We start from the raw sequence: 26,730 nt of genomic DNA, 5'->3' as shown, positions 1-26,730 counted from the left end.
CTTCATCAGGGTATAATGACAATCACTGCGGGGTGACTCGTTTATATAGTGTCAAAGGACACACACAGGTGTCTGTAATCATGGCCGGGTGTGGCCTGATATCATTGGTTAATTCTCATATATTAAAATGGCATACAAAACACATAAATGGATAGCATACGATCATAGATACAATTTTAAACCTACAAACATTTACAATAGCAAAATCACAATAATGGCTTCAGATCAAAGTCTACGTTGAGACCGAAGGTAGCAAGGGTCTTTCAATTAAAGATACGGGTAGCCTCTCGTTTGAACAATAAATCCCTGTCCTAGGGAGGGTGACATGTTCGATGCCAATACAACGTAGGGACAAAATCGAGTGGTTAGATTCCAAAAAGTGGACCGCAACTGGGTAAGTCGAGTTTTAGCATTTAATGGTGCTTCGATGCCCCGAGAATCGTACTTTTAATTCGCGCTTTGTTTTTACCCACATTTTTTACCACAAGGACACGTTATAAGACAAATAACTGCCTTAGTGGAGCACGTGATAGCACCTTTGATTGGGATCTATTTCCCTGTTTGGGGGATGTTTGAAGGATCTACATTTATAACTGCCATTACATTAAGCACAGCCATTACACTTGTAGTTGTCATCCAGTAAGGGCGCAAATAGACGTTGTGCAGAGGGATATCTTGAGAGTTTACCAATCTCTGAGATTTCTGCCCCGCGAGAATACGACCAAGGGAGGGTCCAAAAACACATTACCGATACTGTCATCGGATCTTAGAATGTGCCAATGTTTGTGAACGATTCCCTTAATTTGTTCAGAGCACTTTGAATAGCGGATAGTTAGAACGCAAGAATGCATCTTTTTGCGAGACTGACCTTGAAAAGGCCATGTCTTGTTTTGTGTTTAATTTTCTCAATTTCAGTATTAATCTGACTCAGCCATATTTCTGTCGAAATCTGAATTATTTTGATTCGACAGAATTGGCTGTAGGGCAAACTCTTTTTCAAAGGAAGTGGGTGACAACTATCAGCCCTCAACAAACTGTTACGATCAGTAGGTTTCCTGCAAAGATCAGCGTAGAGAACATTATCCTCACACAAGATCTGAAGATCAAGGAAACTTATTTGACGTGTGTCAGATTGCATAGTAAATCTCAGATGCTCAGAACAGGAGTTAAGAAAAGCATAGAACGCCTGGAGCTGTTTTGCATCATCCCTCCATAGAACAAAAATATAATCAATATACCGTTTCCACATAATAATGTTAGGCAAGTAAATATTTTTGAGAGGATTGAAAATGGACTGTTTCTCCATGTAACCCACATACAAATTAGCTTAGTTGGGAGCTATGTGGGATCCCATAGCAGTACCCTTCGTCTGAATAAAGAAATCACTTAGAAACATGAAGTAGTTGTGTGTGAGTACTATTTCAGCCAATGTTATAATGCATGCACTGGAAGGTAGTACATTAGAGTCACGTTGCAGAAGAAAATGTTACATAGCTTCAATTACCGCCCTCATGTGGAATATTTGTGTATTACGGGGAGGGGATCAAGAGATTCAATAATAGAGATCATACTGCTGGTGTCCTTTACAAAGGAGGGGAGCTGTTCTGTGAGTGGTCTAATAAAGTCAACAAAAGTCGATAGAGGGACCATTACTGCATCAATGCCCGCTACAATAGGGCACCCTGGAGGTTTTGTAACATTCTTGTGTAATTTCGGCAAAGTATAGAAAGTGGCAATTTTAGGGTGTTGAATAGCCAAAAAGTCGTGTTATTTTTTGGTTATCTGACCAGAACTTAAATACCCATCTAGGACAGTAAAGATCGTGTTCTGAAATTGGGCAGTAGGGTCACTTCTGAGTTTCTTGTAAAAGGTGTTGTCAAGCAGTTGTCTATGACACCCATTTACATGAACTGTCCTATCCATGAGTACAACCGACCCACCATTATCAGCAGGACGAATAAGGACTGACGTATCGGATTGTAAATCAAGCAAAGCTTGTTTTTCATCCTGAGGTAAATGATGGAAAGATATGTACTCCTGTTTGTTCTTAAGGAGATGAACAACATATTTTTCAACGAGTCTGCAATATGTCTCAATAGAGTGATTGCGGTTGGCTGGAGGTACAAAATAACTCTTACTTCTAAAAGGAGTATGTGCAGGTGAGCAACCTACACGTTCAGTAGAAATATCACGATTAGGGGAGCTAAAGTATTCCCTTAAACGGATGTTTAAAAAAAATATTTAAAAAAACTTAAACATGTCTACCTTAACATTGAAATCATTGCCCTGAGTTGTAGGCACAAAAGATAACCCTTTATTAAGGAGACATGGGCAGGGCTCAATATCTTGCTTGATAAATTAAAGACACTCAGTCCCGTGGGTTCTGCCTCTGGTGGTCGTTTCTTCTTACCCCGCCGGGTGCGGCATCTCGTCGGTGTGCGTGCCCACGACCACCTCCGCCCTTCCGTCGGCCCAGTCTCTCGTTGGATAAAAAAACTGGCACTGGAAGCGGATGATGCGCTGGTTGTAGAGTGTTGTTCACCCATGACTGCGTGGCCATGCACAACTCCGACTCCGATCAAGTTTGCAGAGGACACCAGAGTGGTAGGCTTGATTGCCAACAACGATGAGATGGCCTACAGGGAGGTGGTGAGGGCCCTTGGAGTGCGGTGTCAGGAAAATAACCTCTCACTCAATGTCAGCAAAACAAAAGAGATGATCGTGGACTACAGGAAACAGCAACGGGAGCACTCCCTATCCACATCGACGGGACAGCAGTGGAGAAGGTGGAAAGTTTTAAGTTCCTCTGTGTACATATCACCGATAAACTGAAAAGGCCCACGCACACAGACAGTGTGGTGAATGCACAACAGCGACTCTTCATCCTCAGGAGGCTGAACAAATGTGGCTTGTCACCGAAAACCCTAATTAACTTTTACAGGTGCACAATCGAGAGCATCCTGTCGAGCTGTATCACCGCCTGGTACGGTAACTGCACCGCCTACAACCGCAAGGCTCTCCAGAGGGTGGTGCGGTCTGCACAACGCATCACTGGGGGCAAACTACCTGCCCTCCAGGACACCTAAAACAGCCGATGTCACAGGAAGGCAAAAAAGATCAAGGACAATAACCACCCGAGCCACTGCCTGTTCACCCCGCTTCCATCCAGAAGGTAAGGTCAGTACAGGTGCATCAAAGCTTGGACAGAGAGAAGCTGTTTTTCAATCTATCTCAAGGCCTTCAGATTGTTAAACAGCCATCACTAGCACAGAGAGGCGGCTGCCTACCTACAGACTTGATATCATTGGCCACTACTATATTAATTTGGGGACAGGTCGAAACACATTAAACATTCATGGCCATTTAGCTAGCTAGCTTTCTGTTGCTAGCTAACTGTTGCCAGCTAATTTGTCCTGGGATATAAACATTGGGTCATTATCTTACCTGAAATGCACAAGGTCCTTTTTTTCTGGATCTTTGTAGAATTTGGACCCTTTTTGGGTCACACAAAATCATGTGTTCTCTACTCTACAAACAATCCACAGGTAAAAGAGGAAATCTCTCCTTCTTCAGTCTTCTTCTTTTTCTGTGGACTTCATATGTCGGTTGGCAACAAACTTTAAGGTGCATTACCACCATTCCTCTCCTCTCCTCTCCTCTCCTCTCCTCTCCTCTCCTCTCCTCTCCTCTCCTCTCCTCTCCTCTCCTCTCCTCTCCTCTCCTCTCCTCTCCTCTCCTCTCCTCTCCTCTCCTCTCCTCTCCTCTCCTCTCCTCTCCTCTCCTCTCCTCTCCTCTCCTCTCCTCTCCTCCTCTCCTCTCCCCCATCCCCTCTTCTCTTCTCTCTCCTCCCCTCCCATCTTCTCCTTTTCTCTCCTCTCCCCCCTCCTCTGCCTCATTCAAAACAACTGGAAACTCATAAATTAGGAAATCTCAGACTTCAGGGAGTTCAAGACAACTGGGAATTCGGGAAAAAACTAGCTCCAACTGGGAAAATACGTTTTGAACTGTCATCCAACTTGGAATTCCAAGTCTGGAACTGGGGCCTCTTTCTAGAGCTCCGACCTGAAGATCACTGACGTCATGATTCGACCTTGTTCCAGTTGTCTTGAAAGCACTATAAATCCCTTGAATGCTGGACTTTGATGACAAAGTTTCATGACAAAATTTTCCAATGAGAAGGACCGCCACTCCACCTTCCTGTTCAAGTAAGCTCAGCACAACAAGGTGAGTCCAAAAAATGTATTGTACGCTGGAGATATGTATACTGCAGCTAATGAAATAATTCTAAGTGTATGTTGTGTAGTAAGCTGTTAGTAGCCCATGTGCCTGACCCTAATAATTTGGTCCTTTTCCCACTACTGTTCTAACTTAGTGGTGCACATGTAGCCTATAGCCTGTTTGAGAGAAATGTCATCATTGACTATTGTAAGAGCTTTCGTTGTCTGCTTATATGCCCCCTTAGTGTACAGGCAGAATACTGTAAGAATGCCCATGTTCTGAATACTGTCCTGCACATTTCAAAAGTGAACGATGGTGCCATCAGACATGGCAGCTCTGCTTCTAGCTCCTAAGTAACTTTGCACTATTTAGTTTTTTTGTGTGTTATTTCTTACAAGCATTTCACTACACCCGCAATAACATATGCTAAATATGTGTATGTGACCAATACATTTGATTTGACTTGAAGTGCTGAACAAATAGTTATATTGACTAAGTCAGCTTTAGCTCGCTCATTAATGTCTTAATAGAAATTACGGATTGCCTCTTATCTGCTCATCGTTCCCTTATGCCATAGTTTGTACATCTCAATTGTCAGTAGAAACCACTTTGTTTAACAAGTAAGCCATATTAGCTATGTTTTTTTAAAGGCAGTAAATGAGACCGAATGAACAGTTTCGCTGCCAGACAAGGCTCCGCTGATAGCCAGGTGTAACAGTGGTAAGGATTCACTCAATGGTGCTGAAAAATAAGTTCTGCTGTTTGGACAGCTTTGTAGGCCCTAACAGTTTGCGGGCACCGTTTGTCACCGTTATAGTGCAATTCATGTATTGTTTAGTGTTGTGTTGTGTAGTGGCTCTGCTGGCATGCATCAACAACAACAAAAAGTTAAATTTACCCAACCAAGATTTACATGCTAAATTCGCCACGGGAAATGATTGAATAACATGTATGTGTAAATGTATTTAGTTGGGATTTAGGGTAGGGACGTCCCAAGGATCTTGGATTGAACTACCTGTAAAACATTTGCTCTGTTGCACAAATTGTTAAAGAAATCTGTATGAGGCTCTACATCCTCCTGCCCTGCCTTTCTAAAGTCTTTGAAGGCCAAGTTAATAAACAGATCACTGACCATTTCGAATCCCACCGTACCTTCTCCGTTGTGCAATCCGGTTTCCGAGCTGGTCACGGGGGCACCTCAGCCAAGTTCTCTGTACTAAACAATATCATAACCGCCATCGATAAAAGACAGTACTGTGCAGACGTCTTCATCGACCTGGCCAAGGCTTTCGACTCTGTCAATCACCGTATTCTTATCGGCAGACTCAATAGCCTTGGTTTCTCAAATGACTGCCTCGCCTGGTTCACCAACTACTTCGCAGACAGATTTCAGTGTGTAAAATTGGAGGGCCTGTTGTCCGGACCTCTGGCAGTCTCTATGGGGGTACAACAGGGTTCAATTCTTGGGCCGACTCTTTTCTCTGCATACATCAACGATGTCGCTCTTGCTGCGGGTGATTCCCTGATCCACCTCTACGCAGACGACACCATTCTGTATACCTCTGTCCCTTCTTTGGACACTGTTAACTAACCTCCAAACGAGCTTCAATGCCATACAACACTCCTTCTGTAGCCTCTAACTGCTCTTAAACGCTAGCAAAACCAAATGCATGCTTTTCAACCATTCACTGCCCGCACCTGCCCGCCCGACTATTATCACTACTCTGGACGGTTCTGACCTAGACTACGTGGACAACTACAAATACCTAGGTGTCTGGCTAGACTGTAAACTCTCCTTCCAGACTCATATCAAACATCTCCAATCCAAAATCAAATCTAGAATCGGTTTTCTATTTCGCAACAAAGCCTCCTTCACTCACGCCGCCAAACTTACCCTAGTAAAACTGACTATCCTACCGATCCCCAACTTCAGCGATGTCATCTACAAAATAGCTTGCAATAGACTACATCCAATTTGCTGAGTAAAGTATCACAGTGCCATCCGTTTTGTTACCAAAGCGCCTTATACCAGGCGCCTGGCCCTCGCTAAATATTCGTCGCCAGACCCACTGGCTCCAGGTCATCTATAAGTCTTTGCTAGGTAAAGCTCTGCCTTATCTCAGCTCACTGGTCATGATAACAACACCCACCCGTAGCACGCGCTCCAGTAGATATCTCACTGATCATCCCCAAAGCCAACACTTCCTTTGGCCACCTTTCCTTCCAGTTCTCTGCTGCCAGTGACTGGAACGAATTGCAAAAATCGCTGAAGCTGGAGACTTACATTTCCCTCACTAACTTTAAACATCAACTATCTGAGCAGCTAACCGACCGCTGCAGCTGTACGTAGTCCATCTGTAAATAGCCCACCCAATCTACCTTCCTCATCCCCATATTGTTTTTATTTACTTTGCTGCTCTTTTGCACACCAGTATCACTACTTACACACCATCATCTGCTCATCTATCACTCCAGTGTTAATCTGTTATATTGTAATTACTTTGCTACTATGGCCTATTTATTGCCTCACCTCCTCATGCCATTTGCACAAACTGTATATAGACTTTAAAAAATATATATATATTGTGTTATTGACTGTACGCTTGTTTATTCCATGTGTAACTCTGTGTTGTTTTTTCTGTTGCACTGCTTTGCTTTATCTTGGCCAGGTCGCAGTTGTAAATGAGAACTTGTTCTCAACTAGCTTACCTGGTTAAATAAAGGTGAAAAAAAAATTGTACTGTATTTCACTCAACGTTGTGACTCGTGTAAACCTTCATCCTGAAAAAGATTACGTCTGTCACGTGCATTTACAGATCGTTACTTTGATGCTTTCAACACGGGCGGGATCAATTTGATTAACATTTTGAAGTGAACAAAGCTGTGTGCTCCTGGATTTCAGACCACGACTGCTGTGTTTAGAGGTACATAATGCAAGAGTCCTTGCAGTCGCTTGTGAATGTGCTCGCGTCGTACAGAGGAAGAGATAAAGTGTTCACTCCCAAGTTGTTCACCCCAACACACTCCTCCCACATCAGCACAATGGACATTGAGAGCAGGTAAATAGAGAGAGATAATTGAAGACGTGAAGGTCCTCTATCCAGACTTGTGGCCTGAAGAGCTGGACATTCAGTTTGGATACAATGCAGTGAGACACCTGTGCGAGGTGTTCAGAGTAGATGGGATGGAGAGTGTTCGGGGATTCCGATTAGTTCAAGGATTCCAAAGCTACAAAAACGCAGGTCTCCTTGTCACCTCTGAAGGCAGTAGAAACCATTGCCATATCCACCAGTAAATGCAAGTGTAAATTCAGCAGCATGAATGACATCCTGACAGGCAAGCAAAATGCGCTCGCAGTCAGCCACCTATCCAATCTGCTTTTCCTCAAACGCAGCAGTCCACCACTGCAGCTGTTCAGCCCCTCGCCATATGTGAAGGCATGGCTAAGTAAAGGAAGGAGACTGACTGCCCTGCCGCTGCCAAAGAAGACACTGTCACGCGCTGGTCTTAGTATTTTGTGTTTTCTTTATTATTTTGGTCAGGCCAGGGTGTGACATGGGTTATTTTTGTGGTGTGTTTTGTCTAGGGTTTTTTTGTAGGTTATGGGATTGTGGTTAGTGGGGTTGTCTAGAAAAGTCTATGGTTGCCTGGAGTGGTTCTCAATCAGAAGCAGGTGTTTATCGTTGTCTCTGATTGGGAACCATATTTAGGCAGCCATATTCTTTGAGTGTTTTGTGGCTGATTGTTCCTGTCTCAGTGTTTGTTTGCACCAGATAAGGCTGTTTAGGTTTTCACGTTTTGTATTTGTTCGTGTTTATCTTTTATTAAACATGTATCGAAATAACCACGCTGCATTTTGGTCCGCCTCTCCTTCGACGGAAGAAAACCTTAACAGACACATACAGTTGAAGTCAGTTTACATACACTGTAGCCAAATACATTTAAACTCAGTTTTTCACAATTCCTGACATTTAATCCTAGTAAAAATTCCCTGTCTTAGGTCAGTTAGGATCACCACTTTATTTTAAGAATGTGAAATGTCCGAATAATAGTAGAGAGAATTATTTATTTCAGCTTTATTTCTTTCATCACATTCCCAGTGGGTCAGAAGTTTACATACACTCAATTAGTATTAGGTAGCATTGCCTTTAAATTGTTTAACTTGGGTCAAACGTTTCAGGTAGCCTTCCACAAGCTTCCCACAATAAGTTGGGTGAATTTTGGCCCATTCCTCCTTACAGAGCTGGTGGACAATGGACAATGACTCCAAGCATACTTCCAAAGTTGTGGCAAAATGGCTTAAGGACAACAAAGTCAAGCTATTGGAGTGGCCTTCACAAAGCCCTGACCTCAATCCTATAGACAATCTGTGGGCAGAACTGAAAAAGCGTGTGGAGCAAGGAGGCCTACAAACATGACTCAGTTCCTTAAGCCATTTTGCCACAACTTTGGAAGTATGCTTGGAGTCATTGTCCATTGTCCACCAGCGACCAAGCTTTAACTTCCTGACTGATGTCTTGAGATGTTGCTTCAATATATCCACATAATTTCCCTTCCTCATGAAGCCATCTATTTTGTGAAGTGCACCAGGCCCTCCTGCAGCAAAGCACCCCCACAACATGATGCTGCCACCCCCGTGCTTCACGGTTGGGATTGTGTTCTTCGGCTTGCAAGCCTCCCCCATTTCCCTCCAAACATAATGATGGTCATTATGGCCAAACAGTTCTATTTTTGTTTCATCAGACCAGAGGACATTTCTCCAAAAAGTAGGATCTTTGTCCCTGTGTGCAGTTGCAAACCATAGTCTGGCTTTTTTATGGCGGTTTTGGAGCAGTGGCTTCTTCCTTGCTGAGCGGCCTTTCAGGTTATATTGATATAGGACTCGTTTTACTGTGGATATAGATACTTTTGTACCCGTTTCCTCCAGCATCTTCACAAGGTCCTTTGCTGTTGTTCTGGGATTGATTTGCACTTTTCGGAGCAAAGTACGTTCATCTCTAGGAGACAGAACGCGTCTCCCTCCTGAGCTGTATGACGGCTGCGTGGTCCCATGATGTTTATACTTGCATACTATTGTTTGTACAGATGAACGTGGTACCTTCAGGGGTTTGGAAATTGCTCCCAAGGATGAACTAGAATTGTGGAGGTGTACAATTTTTTTCTGAGGTCTTGGCTGATTTCTTTTGATTTTCCCATGATGTCAAGCAGAGACACTGAGTTTGAAGGTAGGCCTTGAAATACATCCACAGGTACAACTCCAATTGACTCAAATTATGTAAATTAGTCTATCAGAAGCATCTAAAGCCATGACTTCATTATCTGAAATTTTCCAAGCTGTTTAAAGGCACAGTCAACTTAGTGTATGTAAACTTCTGACCTACTGGAATTGTGATAAAGTTAATTGTAAGTGAAATAATCTGTCTGTAAACAATTGTTGGAAAAATTACTTGTCATGCACAAAGTAGATGTCCTAACCGACTTGCCAAAACTATAGTTTCTTAACAAGAAATTTCGGGAGTGGTTGAAAAACAAGTTTTAATGACTCCAACCTAAGTGTATGTAAACTTCCGACTTCAACTGAACATAGCACAAGACAATGTGGAGCTTTTTTTGATATGGTGAATAAGGCAAAATAGTGTGATAATAGTTCGTTTTTTATCTAAAAGATTTGAAAATGATCTGGTTATAGGCCTACGTTTTAATCAAACGTTTGTATGTCGTCGGGATTGGAGAGAAGCGGAGGACAGCCTCCTTTACTCACCGGTCCTCGCAGACGTTTCAGCACCATGGCCACCTCCTCTAAAGACACAGGTTAAAGTGCTTGGTACATCAGCACCTGGACAGTGACTTGTTTAACGTTATCAATATTATGTCAGTACTGGCACGCAGGATTCTTCTGTTAACTAGGCATAATCTGTTTATAAAGGTTGTAGACACTCGTGTACAATGGTTCTGACATGCTCATGTTTGTAGGCCTACGAAAATGGATGGTAAACATTTTGTCACGTCTGCCACTAGTACATCACGAATGCATTGTCATTCACATTGCAAAGCATAACATACCCATATCGTGCCAGTGTCAACATTGGAAAAACACTAGTTTACTGTACATTACAGTGAACTTTGAGCTAACATAATTCAAGTTTAACACAGTCAAAATGGATGGTGAACATTTTCTCACATCTGCCAGTATCAGATCAATTTTTCTAGTTTACAAAGATGAGTAAGATAATATTGAATAAAATATAGCATGGTAATTAACAACCCTCCTAAGCAGTGATGGAAAAGAGCCAGGGACCTGAAGCACATCCGTCTTCCAATGCATCTAACAGGGCTGGATGATACAATAGTATGTGGACACCCCTTCAAATGAGTGGATTTGGCTATTTCAGCCACACCAGTTGCTGACAGGTGTATAAATCCAGCACACAGCCACGCAATCTCCATAGACAAACATTGGCAGTAGAATTACCTTACTGAAGAGATTAGTGACTTTCAACGTGGCACAGTCATAGGATGCCACCTTTCCTACAAGTCAGGTCGTCAAATGTATGTCCTGCTAGAGCTGTCCCGGTCAACTGTAAGGGCTGTTATTGTGAAGTGGAAACGTCTAGGAGCAGCAACAACTCAGCCGCAAAGGTGTGGGCCTCACAAGCGCACAGAGCGGAACCGCCAAGTAATGAAGCGCGTAACATGTAAAAAATCATCTGTCCTCGGTTGCAACACTCATTATCAAACTCCAAACTGATTCTGGAAGCAATGTCAGCATAAGAACTGGGTTTCCATGGCCGAGCAGCCGCACACAAGACTAAGACCACCATGTACAATGCTGAGTGTCGGCTGGAGTGATGTAAAGCTCGCCCCCATGGACTCTGGAGCAGTGGAAACGCACTTCACAAATTTGGCAGTCCGACGGATGGATTAGGGTTTTGTGGATGCCAGGAAAACACTACCTGCCCCAATGCATAGTGCCAACTGTAAAGTTTGGTGGAGGAGGAATAATGGTCTGGGGCTGTTTTTCATTGTTCGGGCTAGGCCCTTTAGTTCCAGTGAAGTGAAATCTTAACGCTACATCATACAATGACATTCTAGACAATTCTGTGCTTCCAACTTTGTGGCAACAGTTTGGGGAAGGCTCTTTCCTGTTTCAGCATGAAAATGCCCCATGCACAAAGTGAGGTCCATACAGAGATCGGTGTGGAACAACTTGACTGGCCTGCACAGAGCCCTGTCCTCAACCCCATCAAATCCTTCCCAGAAGAGTGGAGGCTGTTATAACAGCAAAGGGGGGACCAACTCCATATTAATGCAGATGATTTTGGAATGAGATGTTCGAGGAGCAGGTGTCCACATACTTTTGGTCATGTAGTGTACCAGGAAACACACACTGCTCTTCTGAGAGAACACAAGGACTCAACAAGACACGTAGAGTATGTATTGTATTTTCCATATAAGGTACGTAGATGAAACCACACTGTGATGTATTTCTAAATTAAGTAATTTATTTGGTTAATTTTAAGATTTATTCGTTTTTTGTTCTTTCAAAACAATAACAAACCTATTTTTAGTTGACTTAACTGTGTTTCAAGTTTTTATATTGTAATTACCATGCCAGGCTATTTTGGTTGATTTGTGTTACCTTTAGGGCTGCAATCCCGTTAATGGGATCGATATGACAACAGCCAGTGAAAGTGCAGGGCGCCAAATTCAAAACAACAGAAATCTCATAATAGAAATTCCTCAAGCATACAAGTATCTTATACCATTTTAAAGGTAATCTTGTTTTTAATCCCACCAAATTGTCAGATTTCAAATAAGCTTTACAGCGAAAGCACCACAAACGATTATGTTAGGTCAGAGCCAAGCCACAGAAAACACAGCCATTTTTCCAGCCAAAGAGAGGAGTCACAAAAAGCACAAATAGAGAGAAAATGAATCACTAACCTTTTGATGATCTTCCTCAGATGACACTCATAGGACTTCATGTTACACAATACATGTATGTTTTGTTCGGTAAAGTTCATATTTATATAAAAAATCTCAGTATACATTGGGTGCGTTATGTTCAGTAGTTCCAAAAACATCCGGTGAATTTGCAGAGAGCCACATCAATTTACAGAAATACTCATCATAAATGTTGATGAAAATACAAGTGTTATACATGGAATTAAAGATATACTTCTCCTTAATGCAACCGCTGTGTCAGATTTTAAAAAAGCATTACGGAAAAAGCAAACCATGCTATAATCTGAGAACAGCGCTCAGAAAACAAATACATATATCGGCCATGTTAGTCAACAGAAGTCAGAAATAACATTATAAATATTCACTTACCTTTGATCTTCATCAGAATGCACTCCCAGGAATCCCAGGTCCACAATAAATGTTTCATTTGTTCGGTAATGTCCATCATTTATGTCCAAATAGCTACTTTTGTTAGCGCGTTTGGTAAACAAATCAAAACTCACGAAGCGCGTTCACTAGTTGCAGACGAAATGTCAAAATGTTCCGTTACAGACCGTAGAAACTTGTCAAACGATGTATGGAATAGATCTTTAGGATGTTTTTCACATAAAGCTTCAATAAATATTCCAACCGGAGAATTCCTTTTTCTTCAGAAAAGCAAAGGAACGGGAGATACCCCTCATGTGAAATGCGCGTGACCAGTGCGTGACTGCTGCCAGACCTCTGACTCAATCCACTCTCATTCGGCCCCTCTTCACAGTAGAAGCCTCAAACAAGTTTCTAAAGACGGTTGACATCTAGTGGAAGCCTTAGGAAGTGCAAGATGACCAATATCCTACTGTAACTTCAATAGGGACTGAGTTGAAAATCGACCAACCTCAGATTTCCCACCAGGAGTTGGATTTTTTTCTCAGGTTTTTGCCTGCCATATGAGTTCTGTTATACTCACAGACATCATTCAAACAGTTTTAGAAACGTCAGAGTGTTTTCTATACAATACTAATAATAATATGCATATATTAGCAACTGGGACTGAGGAGCAGGCAGTTTACTCTGGGCACCTCTGGCACCTTTTCATCCAAGCTATTCAATACTGCCCCATGCAGCCATAAGAAGTAAGAAAAAACACGTTTTTGAAATGTGTTTTTATGGCACACATAGGGACCAACGATACCAGTAAAACAACATGCAAAGGCAACAGGGCATCTGAACTTTGTTGTCGATCAAATGCATCCCTTCATGGTATATTCTTGCTGGAACCATTAATTATGAATCCTACCCTAGCCTTGTGGCATAAAGTAATATCCAGTGGAACAAACCCATCGGCAGATAGATACATTGCTGCAATAAAGGGACGCACCTGATTGGCATTGACGTTCAGATATTATGTGGCATTCAAACGTTTATCTACCAGTATCAATGGGCATTATGTCTGAAACTAAAACACCCTACAACATCAAACTGCCACGCAATAAGTATCCCAGCTTTCACCAGGTCAGTCTATTTCATGGAATTGGAGGTCTACCAGATTAAGGTGCCACTCATTTATTCCTTTTTTTTTACTCCAGCCACACAGGGTGCAATTGGAGAAATAGAAACAGCGCCAAAAAAATGTTTTATCTTACTTAAAAGTTCACTGTAATATAGAATAACCAATTATATTAACCCATATTTTAAGTTGGCATGGTATGGTTTGAAATGGTCATCACGTGGATGAATTTTCTACTAAAAAAACATATCAAGCTTACTTCGATCTTGATGTGAAGGTGTGTGTGTGCTTTGACAATTTAACATTTGATAAACAGCATTACACTTAGGCTACTGCAGCCTCAGCAGCCTCATTTTACCCGCGATATCAAAGTAATTTTTAGTAAGTCACGAAAATGAAATAAAATGTTTGGTATAATTTGGAATATGGAAGATTTAATAGGTGTGCTTCAAACTGTTTGCTTTGAATGATTTGTAGCTATCGTCTCTGTCGCTGCATGACAGTGCATCCTACACTGTTCCCCCTACCAGAAAACACGCGGTACCGTAAAGTGGTGTGTATTCGCGCAACAAAATTCAGGCGGAAACTGAAGAGCGGATGAGTTGAGTAGACCGCGTTCTGCGAGTGTCGGCCTGACAGCAGTGAAACAACGACATCGTTTTATGTATCATTAACACGATATGAGCGTCCAGCAAATGTAATTATCAAAATTCTGTTGCATTTGTAGCTATTACTATTAGCTGACTTGCATTGCTGACTTCTCTGATTTGGTGCTGAGTTCCCAAACAAGTAAACTTCATCCGTGACAGTTAAATTCAAGCAGTTGTCAGTCATCGGATCCAGAATTTAACCGGGTGAGCATCTGGATCATGTCAGATTTATGTTGGTAATGCCAATATTGTCCTCAATGTCTCGTAATTGGCAAACCAGCTTATTTAGTGACGCTTCTTGACTGTAAATGAGCTGAGTAGCCGTAGGTAGCTAAATTAGATAGCTAGCAAATTAGCTCGGGTGATCCAAGCTGTAATGACAATCCAGCTACTGTAATTTCTCTAGCAGCACTGCCAGCATATAATGTGTTTTCTCTGTAATTCTTTTCAGAAGATTGGAGTCTTGTATTTTTTTTGTGAGTAGCTCACCATGATCATAATCACTTATGCAATTTTTATATTGGTTATAGCTCTTTTACTGGTCATTTTGTTACAGATGGATCAAATGTTATTAATAGGCCAATACAAATAAACCATACCATATTGTCATAGGCTGAATGCACAAAGGGTACTTTCTATATTGGTGACACGCATGACAATGACATGTACTTTGAGCCTGAGGCAATAGCACTGCTATCTTGATGGACATAGGTCAATGAAGAGACTAAAAAAAGAGTGGTTGCTCTTATTATTCCCCTGCACAAGAAGTGGTGAATGCAAAAACGGTCTACTTTCACAGTGAAAAAATACCAACTTCCGACAGTTACCCCTATAAATTGCAGAAACACCCTACTAGGCATTGAAAGGGGCTTGTATGTATGTATGTGGAGTCTCCATTTCAACCTGGTAATGTGCTGCCTATGATGCGTGCTCTTATCCACAAAATGGAGGCAGGTAATTGCCCTGCTGGAAACGAGGAGAAACAAACCGTTTCCTCACCTTCAGCTCAACAGGAGAACACTGCCTGTGGTGGACCTGCTGTAGATGAGCCAGACAGCCAAAGCCAGTTCTCTAGAGCTGCTTCTTACCCTGAATCAGAAGACCTGGACTCCTTTAACCTAATAGAACCCCCTCCTCTGGACTGGAGGTCAGACGACTCTAGTGAAGCAGGTTCAGTGGAAGAGATGGACGACCCTAGCTTCCCTCCCTCCTTGGTCCCTGTGGACATTTTAGAGGACAGATTAAGTGAGTCCCTACCTCCCTTGTACACCAGTGACACTGCAGCTTCTTCTCTGGTAGTTAGCCAGGAGGAGCTAATCGACTATGCTCCTAAGGATAACACCCCAACCAAACAGGTTCTGGATCCTAGCAAAGAGGGAGGAGAGGTGGGGGATGCGATGGAGGAGAAGGTTGAGATCAGGAAAACAGGTGACAAAGACCACACGCAGATCCACCACCTGCTAAACCGACTCCAGGTCATTGGAGAAAGCCCTCTCCCCAGGGACTCAACCTCTGACCCTACACCACCACCACCATCAGAATTCTCTGAACCCTCTGAATTTGAGCCTCCATGCCCATCTCTGTTGATGGACATCAGCCCATTGCTACCAGACCCAGAGCATTACCCGAAACAGGCCTCGGAGATGCTTTTCTCAGAGAGTAACCAGAGAGACCTATTAGGGCTGTTGGAGTGTACAGAGATAGGGGCTTCCCAGCCCAGTTCCTCTGACATCAAGGTTCCTCCTTACATGGCCCGGAGAGGGGAGATGGACGCGGTGGTGTCGGTCTCCTACAACCAGGAGGATGGCGAAAGGTTCTGGGAACATTTTGGGAACGGCTGGCGGCTGCGCCACAGGGATGACTCCGTGGAGTCTTTCCCGGAGGACGAGGTCCCAGAGCCTGTATGGATGAAGATAGGGGAGGAGGCTCCGGAGGTAGACTCTGCAGAGAACAGTCAGCAGGTAAGTTTGACATGCTAAAATATGGTTATCAATGATGAATGGTGGTGTTATTAGTGTATATTACTTTGCTGATGATTGGTTCAAATGAGCTGTGTCTTTCACTTTGTTCAGTAATCACTAACCTCTTCATTTACAGGGGGCAGAGGACCACCCAGCCTATAAAGACGGTAATCTCAATTTAGGCTGTATGTAAAACTTCTATGCTTCTCTCATTGGACTCTTAAATAATAATAATAGTAATGCATTTCTGTCAGTGCCTGGCCCCTGTGATCCAAATGACCTCCTGGATGGGGTCATATTTGGGGCCAACTATCTGGGCTCCACCCAGCTCAAGTCTGACAAGAACCCCTCCACCAACGCTCGAATGAAACAGGCCCAGGAGGCTGTGGACAGGATCAAAGTGAGTTTTCATTTTACATTTTAGTCATTTAGCAGACGCTGTTATCCAGAGCGACGTACAATAAGTGCATTAATCTTAAGGTAGCTAGGTAAGAAAAATCATATATCACAGTGGTTTGAGGACTGCTGGGGTAAGAGTACGCTGTGACAGAACCGTTTGCGGGTTATATTTCTTGCTATGGGGTGTTGCTACGATCATAGTAAGTAAACATTTTCCTCAATAAAGCAAAGTCAATGATAGTATGAAAAGATAAGTGCAAGTGTTAGTGCAGGAAAGGCAAGTGTAATGGTAAGGTGTTTGTTCTTCTTTGGGGGGGACTGTGAGATTATTTAAGATTCTGTTTGAAGAGGTAGGTTTTCAGCCGTTACGGAAGTTGGACTGGGAGTGTACTGACATTAGGGGGAAGCTTGTTCCTTCCTTAGGGCGCCAGGACAGAGAAGAGCTTCGACTGGGATGAGTGTGAAACTGGCCTCATAAGGATGGGAGGGCCAATAGACCAGAGGTGGCAGAATGGCTCAGACCATTCTGCCAAGAATGGGTGATCTGCTTTAAAAAGTATCATCAAAAGGTTTGCTCTTGTCTTACTCCAGGCCCCAGAGGGAGAGTCTCAGCCTATGACCGAGGTGGATCTCTTCATCTCCACTCAGCGCATCAAAGTCCTCAGCGCAGACACACAGGTAGGCAACTGCTGCCACTGACACAATCAGCCGAGCATGACGTGGTTTGAATGGATGACAAAGTAGTTGAAGGTCATTCCTTGAATAGCAGTGTCTCTAATTTGAGTCAAACTCGTCCTGTACAGTTGAATAGTAAAGAGAATCAAAGTGGGTCAGTTTGTCAGCTTGCTCCCTTCTGCATGGCTGACTGCGTCTAGATATATAGTGGGTGCTGTTAGGCTGTGTTCAGAGGCAGCCCAATTCTAGTAATTTTTATCTACTAATTGGTATTTTGACCAATTACATCAGATATTTTCATATCAGATCTTTTTCAGATTTTCAGAGCTCATCTAATTGGACAAAATACCAATTAGTGAAAGAAATATCAGAATTGGGCTACCTGTGTAAATGCAGCCTTAGACTAACCTAGCTCTCTTCGTTGTTAGACCTAGTGAGAATGGGTCCATCATCGATTTTTTTTCTCACATTCTTTTACCAAAAATCATTGCCTCTGTAACATTAACGTGTTAGTTAACTTACATGAAAGTGTTAGTGAACAGTTAGTACATGTTTCCTCCACACATTCATCCCTTCTGTTCCACCTACAGGAGGCCATGATGGACCATCCTCTCCAGATGATCTCCTACATCGCAGACATCGGCAGCATCGTGGTCCTGATGGCCCGCAGGAAGCCGGCCGGGGGGCGTAAGGGCCAGGAGGGGAACCCTGCTGGGGTCAACTCCCCCGGGCCACAGAATAAGTGCTGCATGATCTGCCATGTGTTCAACTCTGACGAGGTGAGTCATTCAATCAGAAACCATACAGCATTATGTCCAATTGGTTTTCTGTGGGGATTTGTTTGTTGTTGAAAATAATCAGATTAGGTTGCACTGGTTAGAAGAAGAAAAAAAAGAACAAAAATACATGTTTTATTCCCAGTGCCAGTCTTTTTCTACAGTACTTGAGCCATCAGTACTTGCCATGCAACTAGGTAGCGGAGCTTTGTTGAACACAAAAACAAACAGCCTGGCACCCAGGTTACTTTTCCATGCCAGGAGTTGTTAAACAAGAGGAAATTAGCAGTTCATTACTGTTATGGTTAGGTTAGAGTTTGGGATAGATTATGGTTAGGTTTAATATTAGGATTGAGGTAAACCAATGGGCCATATCTTGATGGTTAGCCACAGCCTATTTTGACAACTTGAAACACTCTGTAAGATTGTGAGGAGGAACATATTGTTATATGACAAGGATTATCGTACTCTTACCTGCCAGACTGGGACACGTTTGAACATGCCCACTGACTCACTGTGTCTCTCCTGCATGCAGGCCCAGGTGATCGCTCAGGCTATTGGCCAGGCCTTCGGTGTGGCCTACCAGCAGTTCCTCCATGCCAATGGCATCAAGGCCAGTGAGCTGAGGCCCAGCGAGTACAGTGACTACCTGGGGACACAGGAGCACTATAACGGAGACCTGGTACACTTCTCGGATTCAGATAACATCAGAGAGGTACAGAAACCCGTCAGTATTTCAGCACCATGTTATTACCAGCCAGCGTTTCCATTTGAGTGTCGGCCTATAAACGCAGTATCCCTCCTACCTTTAGCCTAGATAAGCATCTGTTTTTACTCTTGATCTAATTGACTCATGTTCGCGTATCGAACGCAGTCTGTGGCGATTTAACCATCAACCAGGAGCCTATGAAATCTGTTTTATGTTAACATTTGTTTGTGCATGGAGTTAAATGTTGACCTTCATAAACCAAATAGATATTTGCTGGATGTACACTATGCAACAAGCACTTCCTATCTCGCTCAAGACAGTATTGAAACAGATCCATACATTTCATGATGTGTCTTAAGTGGAATGTACATCAACGTTGTGTTCAGTTGGGGAAAAAACGTTTTGAAATGGAGTTTGTTAATACCTGAACTTTTCCAATAAGGACATTGTTTTTTTTGGTTTTCAATTGCAAAACGTTTTGCTACAGCGTTTCCCTACTGAACACCACCCATGAAATCCCCCCTTTCTCTTAAACCATCTCCCTACTGTCTGTGTCCAGGTGTCCATCTCCAAGGCTCCCAGGGAGATAGTGGGGGTGGCTGTGGTGGAGTCGGGCTGGGGCTCCATCCTGCCCACGGTGATGGTGGCCAACCTGCTCCACGATGGTCCTGCAGAACGCTGCGGGGCCCTCAGCATAGGAGACCGCATCATGTCAGTCAATGGCACTAGCCTGGTGGGCCTCCCCATAGCCACCTGCCAGAGTATAATACGGGTAAGAGGGGGACTGTGTCTGTGCCTGTTTCATTCTTTCCTGTGAGCTGTCTTGGCTGTGTCTATTGTATAGTTCCTAGAATGTACACTAGATGGTGCTGTATTGCTGAAGTCATAGAGACGGATGCGTGTGATATGTGGAGAGGAAGAAGAATTGGTGGTTTGTTTGCTTTCCAGGTATTATTTCGGCATGAGGTTGGACCTGATGGCAGGTTGTTGCATTTTGTCACCTAATGTTGTTTTGTTAAATGTATTCCATGCACATGCACAGACACACACACAATACTCCTCTCATTCTGTGAATGTCTTTCATTATCTAAGAAGCACAGAATGCATAGGGATAGTGAACAGGTACTTTAAGGTGACAGAGACTTTTATCTTTGCAGACATTTACTATACATTGGCAGACATCTTTCTAGTATTTGTATTATGTATTTTCCACTTTTGTTTTTGTGAAAGGATTTAAAAAACCAAGCAGAGGTGAAGCTCAGTATCGTTCACTGCCCTCCCGTCACCATGGCAATTATCAAGCGACCGGACCCAAAATTTCAGTTGGGCTTCAGTGTAGAGGACGGGATTGTAAGTGACAGTTGCTTTATTATTTTACTCTACAAACTTGTATGAATACAACTGCCAGACAGAATCCCCAAACAGGATCCAACATTCATGTTTCATTTATGTTTTTATTATTATTATTATTATTTTGCTAAGGCCCAGTCCAATCAATAGTGAGTAGTATTAATTTGAGGTTCTTTTCATTTATCACAGTGAACATGGTCTGGAATAAAGATAAAAGTGAATCTTAAATTAATGTGGTCTGTAACAGCATTTTAGACTGAATAGTAGATGTGCGGCATCCATTTTAGGAACTCTATAGTAGTCAAGCTAAAATTGTCAATTGTCCACTTTCACTCACCTCAAAACTCTCTCACTTATCTTTTAATCTGTATTTTCTATCTTTCTCATCCTACTGTTGCCTTGAGCAGATCTGCAGTTTGATGCGTGGAGGGATCGCAGAGAGAGGGGGCATCCGGGTTGGACACCGCATCATTGAAATCAATGGGCAGAGTGTGGTAGCCACTCCTCACGAGAAGATCATCCACATTTTGACTGACGCAGTCGGGGAGGTGAGAGAGGAATTCAACACCAATCCTGATCAGAAGCACTAGAATTCACACTGACTTTCATTTCATAAATCTAACTTTCTCTGTATTGATAGAACATTACTCAATAAGTAAATGAATTGGTCAAAATAAATATTAGCATTGTCATTCATGGCTGTGTTCATCTTTCTGAACAGATTCACTTGAAGACCATGCCAGCCTCTACATATCGCCTTCTAACGGGACAAGAAACTCCAGTATTTCTCTGAGAGAACGGTGGAGAGAATGCTGCCTGTGCTCTCAGAAGCAAACAAGGAAGAATACCATTTGGAAGCTATACACATGCACACACGCAGCCTCAAATTGGACTATGCAATTGGACTGTATCACCTGGTTATTGATACATAACTGAACATAAATAAAAAAAATCTCTTTATTTAACTAGGCAAGTCAGTTAAGAACAAATTCTTACTTTCAATGTTGGCCTAGGAACAGTGGGTTAACTGCCTGTTCAGGGGCAGAATGACAGAATTGTACCTTGTCAGCTCGGGGATATGAACTTGCAACCTTTCGGTTACTAGTCCAATTCTCTAACCACTAGGCTACCCCTACATAATGGGGTTATCCACCTGAACAGAATATTTTATGATGTATGTTGGAATATTAGGATGATACAGCAAATGTTTTCAAAGATAGAATTGTTAATACATCTCTGTTTATATTTATGAAATGTTAAAGCAGATAACCTCACTTTTCCTATTGACGATCTCAGTTATCTTACTACCATACTAATTATCTTTCTGAACAGGAAAAGCATGAGTACCTGCAATTAATTACTTCCACCGGCCATTCTTTAGTTGCCGATGTGCCTTAGCTCAGTGGAACTTGAATTCATGGAGAGGAGCCTAATTTAAGAAAGCTGGTCCGTATGTCTCGTCATTACGTGCTTCCCACCTCTAGACAATGTCATTGAGTAACATGCACATCAACAAGCGACTACTACATCAGTATTACATTGTTATTATGTGTCTCCGAGCAGTGTCCTATTAATATGCTGAAAGATTTTACGTTGTGCATGCCATTCCCTATTGTTCCCATTTCAGTGCCTGGAAGAATTCAGAACTTAGTTCTGTATTTTCAGAATCAAAGGTAACTGCCTTTAGTGTTAGAGATATACACTGAGTGTACAAAACCTTAAGGACACCTGCTCTTTCCATGACATAGGCTGATCAGATGAGTCCAGGTGAAAGCTATGATCCCTTATTGATGTCACTTGTTAAATCCATTTCAAATCAGTGTAGAAAGATGAAGGGGAGGAAACAGGTTAAATAAGGATTTTAAGCCTTGAGACTATTGAGACATGGATTGCGTATGTGTGCCATTCAGAGGGTGAATGGGCAAGACAAAAGATTTAAGGGGCTTTTGAACAGGGAAACGCTCAACAGCTTTTCCATGGGTATCAAGAATGGTCCACCACGAAAGGACGCCCATCCAATTTGACACCTTGTAGAGTCCATGCCTGACAAATTACAGCTGTTCTGAGGGCAAAAGGTGCTGCAACTCAATATTAGGAAGGTGCTCTTAATGTTTTTTACACTTAGTGTATATTTTTAATGACTGCAGTTGTGTACATCATTTCTGTGATGGGGATATGGCCCGGACACATTAGCCACCACAGGTGAGTACCAGGGTCATGTATTAAGGGCACACAATAGCGAATGTTTTTCGAAACGTTGTGCAACGGAATAAAATTGTCTTGATAATTATTTAATCACTCCAATATTGAAATCAGTTGTATACTGCAGTGCCACTAATTATTTTGCGAACACAATTCCTGTTGAATGTTGTGTGCATGCAATATGTCATGCAGAATGTTTTCTATTTTTTAAAGGAAGGCGTCTACAAAAAAACTAAGAAATGTGTAGGTACTTGTTATATGTTACATCTTTTAGCCAATCAACATCATCCAGTGGGCAGACGTTTTAATCTCCAATTACAACACTTGAAATGGAGAGTTAATTTAAACGAGTTACTGAAATTACTTATTTGGGACAGCTTCACTGATAAATAGGAATATTGTCATTGATTCAAAAGGTGAGCATATTGCTTTTTAGTTCAGCATGCCTCTCGGCTACATTAGCTAATTTAATCAGTAATACTGCGTATGCTGTTTTTTTTTTTTATCTCACACGTTAGCATCACTTTGGGACGAGAGGACTAGGTGCATGTTGAAATGTTTAATTGTATCGCTATGATAACATGTCATGTATTCTAATGTATCATATTAAGTATTTGTTTTCATAGTTTTATTGTATAACCATTTTAAATTGAGCTCCATAGTTGTATGGTTTGTGTAACAATTTTGCTGACTTGTTTGAACACTGGTATTATGATTTTTTAAATGTAATCTAGTTCCAGTTTGATTAATGAATACCTTAATTTTATGAATAATTAATGAAAGTGTTAGGTTTGCGTTTCTTGAGTGATAGTTGTATAGCGTTTCCTGGTATGGCGTTTTCTTACGTTCTCTTAGATTTGTACATTTTAGTCAATTTAACAGACCCTCCAGAGTGACTTACAGTAGTGAATGCATACATTTTGGTACTTTTTTCATACTGGTTCCCCATGGGAATTGAACCCACAACCCTGCAAGCGCCATGTTCTACCAATTGAGCCACACTGGACCATCCTTCTCAGGGTTTTACCCCCAAATTGTGTGAAATGTTGACACTACTCTCAAAATATGTGGTCATATGTAATTGTCATGAAACATAGTAATGTCCCTTTTATTTATTTTATGGTGCACTATTAATATTTTATTTGAGCCCAGGTCAGTTGATATCCTCAATGGGGGGGAGACCAGTTAGGGCTTGAGTAGGCCTATTTGTAATCCTCCCACGACATTGATTAATGTCCCATCTGGGTTCTCAACTGAATTGTGTTCTATAGTCATTTCAGTGGCTGACATTAGCCTCACCCTTTTGTTCTGATTGTTGTGAAGAGAGATTTAGAGAATTGAATTATTGAATATTGTGATGTAGTATTAAATTATTTGCACATTATGGTAATGAGCATGTTATAAAGACTTACTGGGGATAAAGTGTATAGCTAGTTGAACAAAGATGAATACACAGACAATGGCTTGGCACTAGGGATGGCCTATGACATTTCCTAAATTGAATTTGCAAGTGAAATCAGTTGTGTGTTCACCAATTAATTAATTTAGGTGAAACAATGCTGTTTATAAACAAATGATAGGTTGCAGAAGGATTTGTTGGGCAAAAGTTAATATAGAAATCTCATAATCACATAAGCCAATTGGGATAATGAGGATTGCAGTATCAACATGGGGGAGTCCTGAGCAGTCCTGAGAGGACTCCTTGTGACAGGATGGCATAGGACCATCGCCTTCGTGCTTTGTCATTCGTGCGATTGTGTTTTTGTTAATATTTCTCCTCTCCCATATTAGATAACCTTACACTCAAAGTTTTCCAACTGTAGCTACACTAAACCCATCTGTAATGTACAAAGGTGTGTCGTGGAAATTCTACACAGGGTCACTCGAATCTTAAATTAATAATTTCTTATTAACAGTTAACTGGAGAGGCTCCATCAAACTGGATGCACCATAGTACACATCTGTCAGGAGCTCTCTCGGGGCAGTGCCATCAGATCTCTTATATACAGGTTACAGACATGTTACATTGGCATAGTTCATAGGGTTGGTTCCAGCAAGTCTCTGGCATAGTCTCCTATCTTAACTTATAGAACATATTCTGGGTGTTCTGCCAGGTGGTCCTAAGGAGGATGTCATGTCGCCACCCCCTCATATCTTTACCAAGCACAGGCAGGAACCAAAGATTATTTATGACACTAAGACAAGATGAACATTTTCGAGGCAGTCTCTTCACAAGTTAAAATGTTCCATCACAGGTGTATTAAAAGAGCCTGTTTATTTTCTGGATTAAGCTGGTGTGATCTACAGGTGTCGTCTGCTGCCTGTAGGGAAGTAGGACTTATAGGACAGTATGCTCCTGCCTGCACCTGAATTATCCATGTACTTTGGCATTAAGTGGAAATAAGTTATCAGTTGAAATAACAAATATCCCTATTTTTCTGCCTGTTTGACATTTCCAAGTGGAGTTGCTAGCACTGCTGTTGTGTAATTTTGGGGGGGTCAGAACACAGGGAAGTAACTCTGCTCTCCCTCATGTTTTGTTCCTATAGTGCTGCACAATGGGTTGGTAGCACCTTGCAGCACAACATGGGGATTGGGACTCTGCTATTGCTCCTACTCTGGTAGAACATCACTTACCGCAGAAGGAACAAGTTGGGAATTGAACAAAACAGGTTTTGTGGTGTAGCAGTAGTTGGCTCTACATCACATAAATAGACAACTTGGATATAAAGAACCAACATTTCTCTTTCTACAAATTCTATAATGTATTCTGTTTCTGATTCTAACGTTTATACTGAACAGGTCCCCTTTTATCATGAATTAAATTGATATCCATGCTGTAGCCTAATGAATGAATGAATGAAGCCTTTATCGCCATTAGGCTATACTAGCCACTAGCCACTGTGTGTATGATGATGATGTCTTCTCTTTCCCTTACTCCAGATCCCCTGTTCCTCATCCTCATCTCAGTGCGTCGCTCTCATCCTCCCTACAAACCGAGCCAATGTGAGTGCTCATCATTCAGTGTTCTCTTGTGTCGACAGTGCTACTCCAGTGTAAGCTGCCTACCACCTCTGCCGTAACACACAGGTTAAACACTCCCTCCCCCCTCTGACATTTCCAGCCAATCACATAAGCTAGGTAAGAGTGATGCTGGGTGCCACGCACACTTTCCCCAGCCTGTTAGGTTCTTCGTCTTCATCTGGCTTATTATGGTACTTCGTCATGCAGTGGTTCAATCACACAGAGGTTAATCACAGGTTAATCTTAGTGTTTGCATTTGAGTCCATGGTTCACGTCAGTGAGAGTGTTTAGACTCTGGTTTCAAGCCAATCCTTGTCCTCCTAGGCAAACTGGTTGCCCCCCCCCCCCCCCCCCCACACACACACACACATTACAATGCTCTGACTGACATTTCTGGGACTAGGCCAATCCCTCTGTGCTGAAAGGAAAGTGATTATTACACACATCCAAATATAGGACAGGAACTGGGCAATAGTTCACCATGTTGACATGTTTTGCATGTCTCAGGACAATCCCTCAGCTAACAAATATACAGTGCATTCGGGAAGTACTCAGACCGCTTCACTTTCCCCACATTTTGTTACGTTACAGCCATATTCGAAAATGTATTACATTACAACTGAAATAGGTAAATAAGCTAAGTATTCAGACCTTTTGCTTTGAGACTCGAAATTGAGCTCAGGTCCATCCTGTTTCCATGGATCATCCTTGCGACAACAAGGATCATCCTTGAGACAACTACAACTTGGAGTCCACCTGTGATAAATTCAATTAATTGGACATGATTTGGAAAGGCACACACCTGTCTATATAAGGTCCCACAGTTGACAGTGCATGTCAGAGCATAAATCAAGCCATGAGGCTGAAGAAATTGTCCGTTGAGCTCAGACAGGATTGTGTCGAGGCACAGATCTGTGGTAGGGTACCAAAAAATGTCTGAAGCATTGAAGGTCCCCAAGAACACAGTGGCCTTCATCATTTTTAAATGTAAGAAGTTTGGAACCACAAAGACTCTTCCTAGAGCTGGCTGCACGGCCAAACTGAGAAAATAAATTGTGGGAGGGCCTTGGTCAGGGAGGTGACCAAGAACCCGATGGTCACTCTGACAGAGTTCCTCTGTGGAGATGAGAGAACCTTCCAGAAGGACAACCATCGCTGCAGCACTACACCAATCAGGCCTTTATGGTAGAGTGGCCAGACAGAAGCCACTCCTCAGTAAAAGGCACATAACAGGCCGCTTGGAGTTTGCCAAAAAGCACCTAAAGGACTCTCAGACCATGAGAAACCAGATTATCTGGTCTGATGAAACCAA

At 42.3% G+C, this 26,730-nt stretch overlaps 1 protein-coding gene across 1 annotated transcript; it reads left to right on the top strand.

Moving 5' to 3' along the window:
• The first annotated feature begins 14,254 nt into the window (after positions 1-14,254).
• LOC109902388 (amyloid-beta A4 precursor protein-binding family A member 3) lies at positions 14,255-23,779 on the top strand. The gene is made up of 10 exons (XM_031786246.1): positions 14,255-16,283; positions 16,420-16,450; positions 16,538-16,683; positions 17,274-17,360; positions 17,948-18,136; positions 18,669-18,848; positions 19,402-19,614; positions 20,073-20,192; positions 20,600-20,740; positions 20,914-23,779. The coding sequence occupies exons 1-10, from the start codon at positions 15,201-15,203 to the stop codon at positions 20,983-20,985; spliced, it is 2,262 nt and encodes a 753-aa protein (XP_031642106.1). The 5' UTR covers positions 14,255-15,200; the 3' UTR covers positions 20,986-23,779.
• Positions 23,780-26,730: the final 2,951 nt, after the last annotated feature.

Source organism: Oncorhynchus kisutch, linkage group LG13, assembly GCF_002021735.2.
Source record: "Oncorhynchus kisutch isolate 150728-3 linkage group LG13, Okis_V2, whole genome shotgun sequence".
NCBI lineage: Eukaryota > Metazoa > Chordata > Actinopteri > Salmoniformes > Salmonidae > Oncorhynchus > Oncorhynchus kisutch.
The sequence above is the reverse complement of the archived record's forward strand: the minus strand, read 5'-3'. Positions and strand labels throughout refer to the sequence as shown.

What these genes read in the sequence shown, in the direction of transcription:
- LOC109902388 (XM_031786246.1), top strand. Translation starts at nt 15,201, where the DNA reads ATGTATGTGGAGTCTCCATTTCAACCTGGTAATGTGCTGCCTATGATG. An exon ending in CCACCCAGCCTATAAAGACG is followed by an intron (nt 16,451 to 16,537) that starts GTAATCTCAATT and finishes CATTTCTGTCAG; the next exon opens with TGCCTGGCCCCTGTGATCCA. An exon ending in TCAGTGTAGAGGACGGGATT is followed by an intron (nt 20,193 to 20,599) that starts GTAAGTGACAGT and finishes TGCCTTGAGCAG; the next exon opens with ATCTGCAGTTTGATGCGTGG.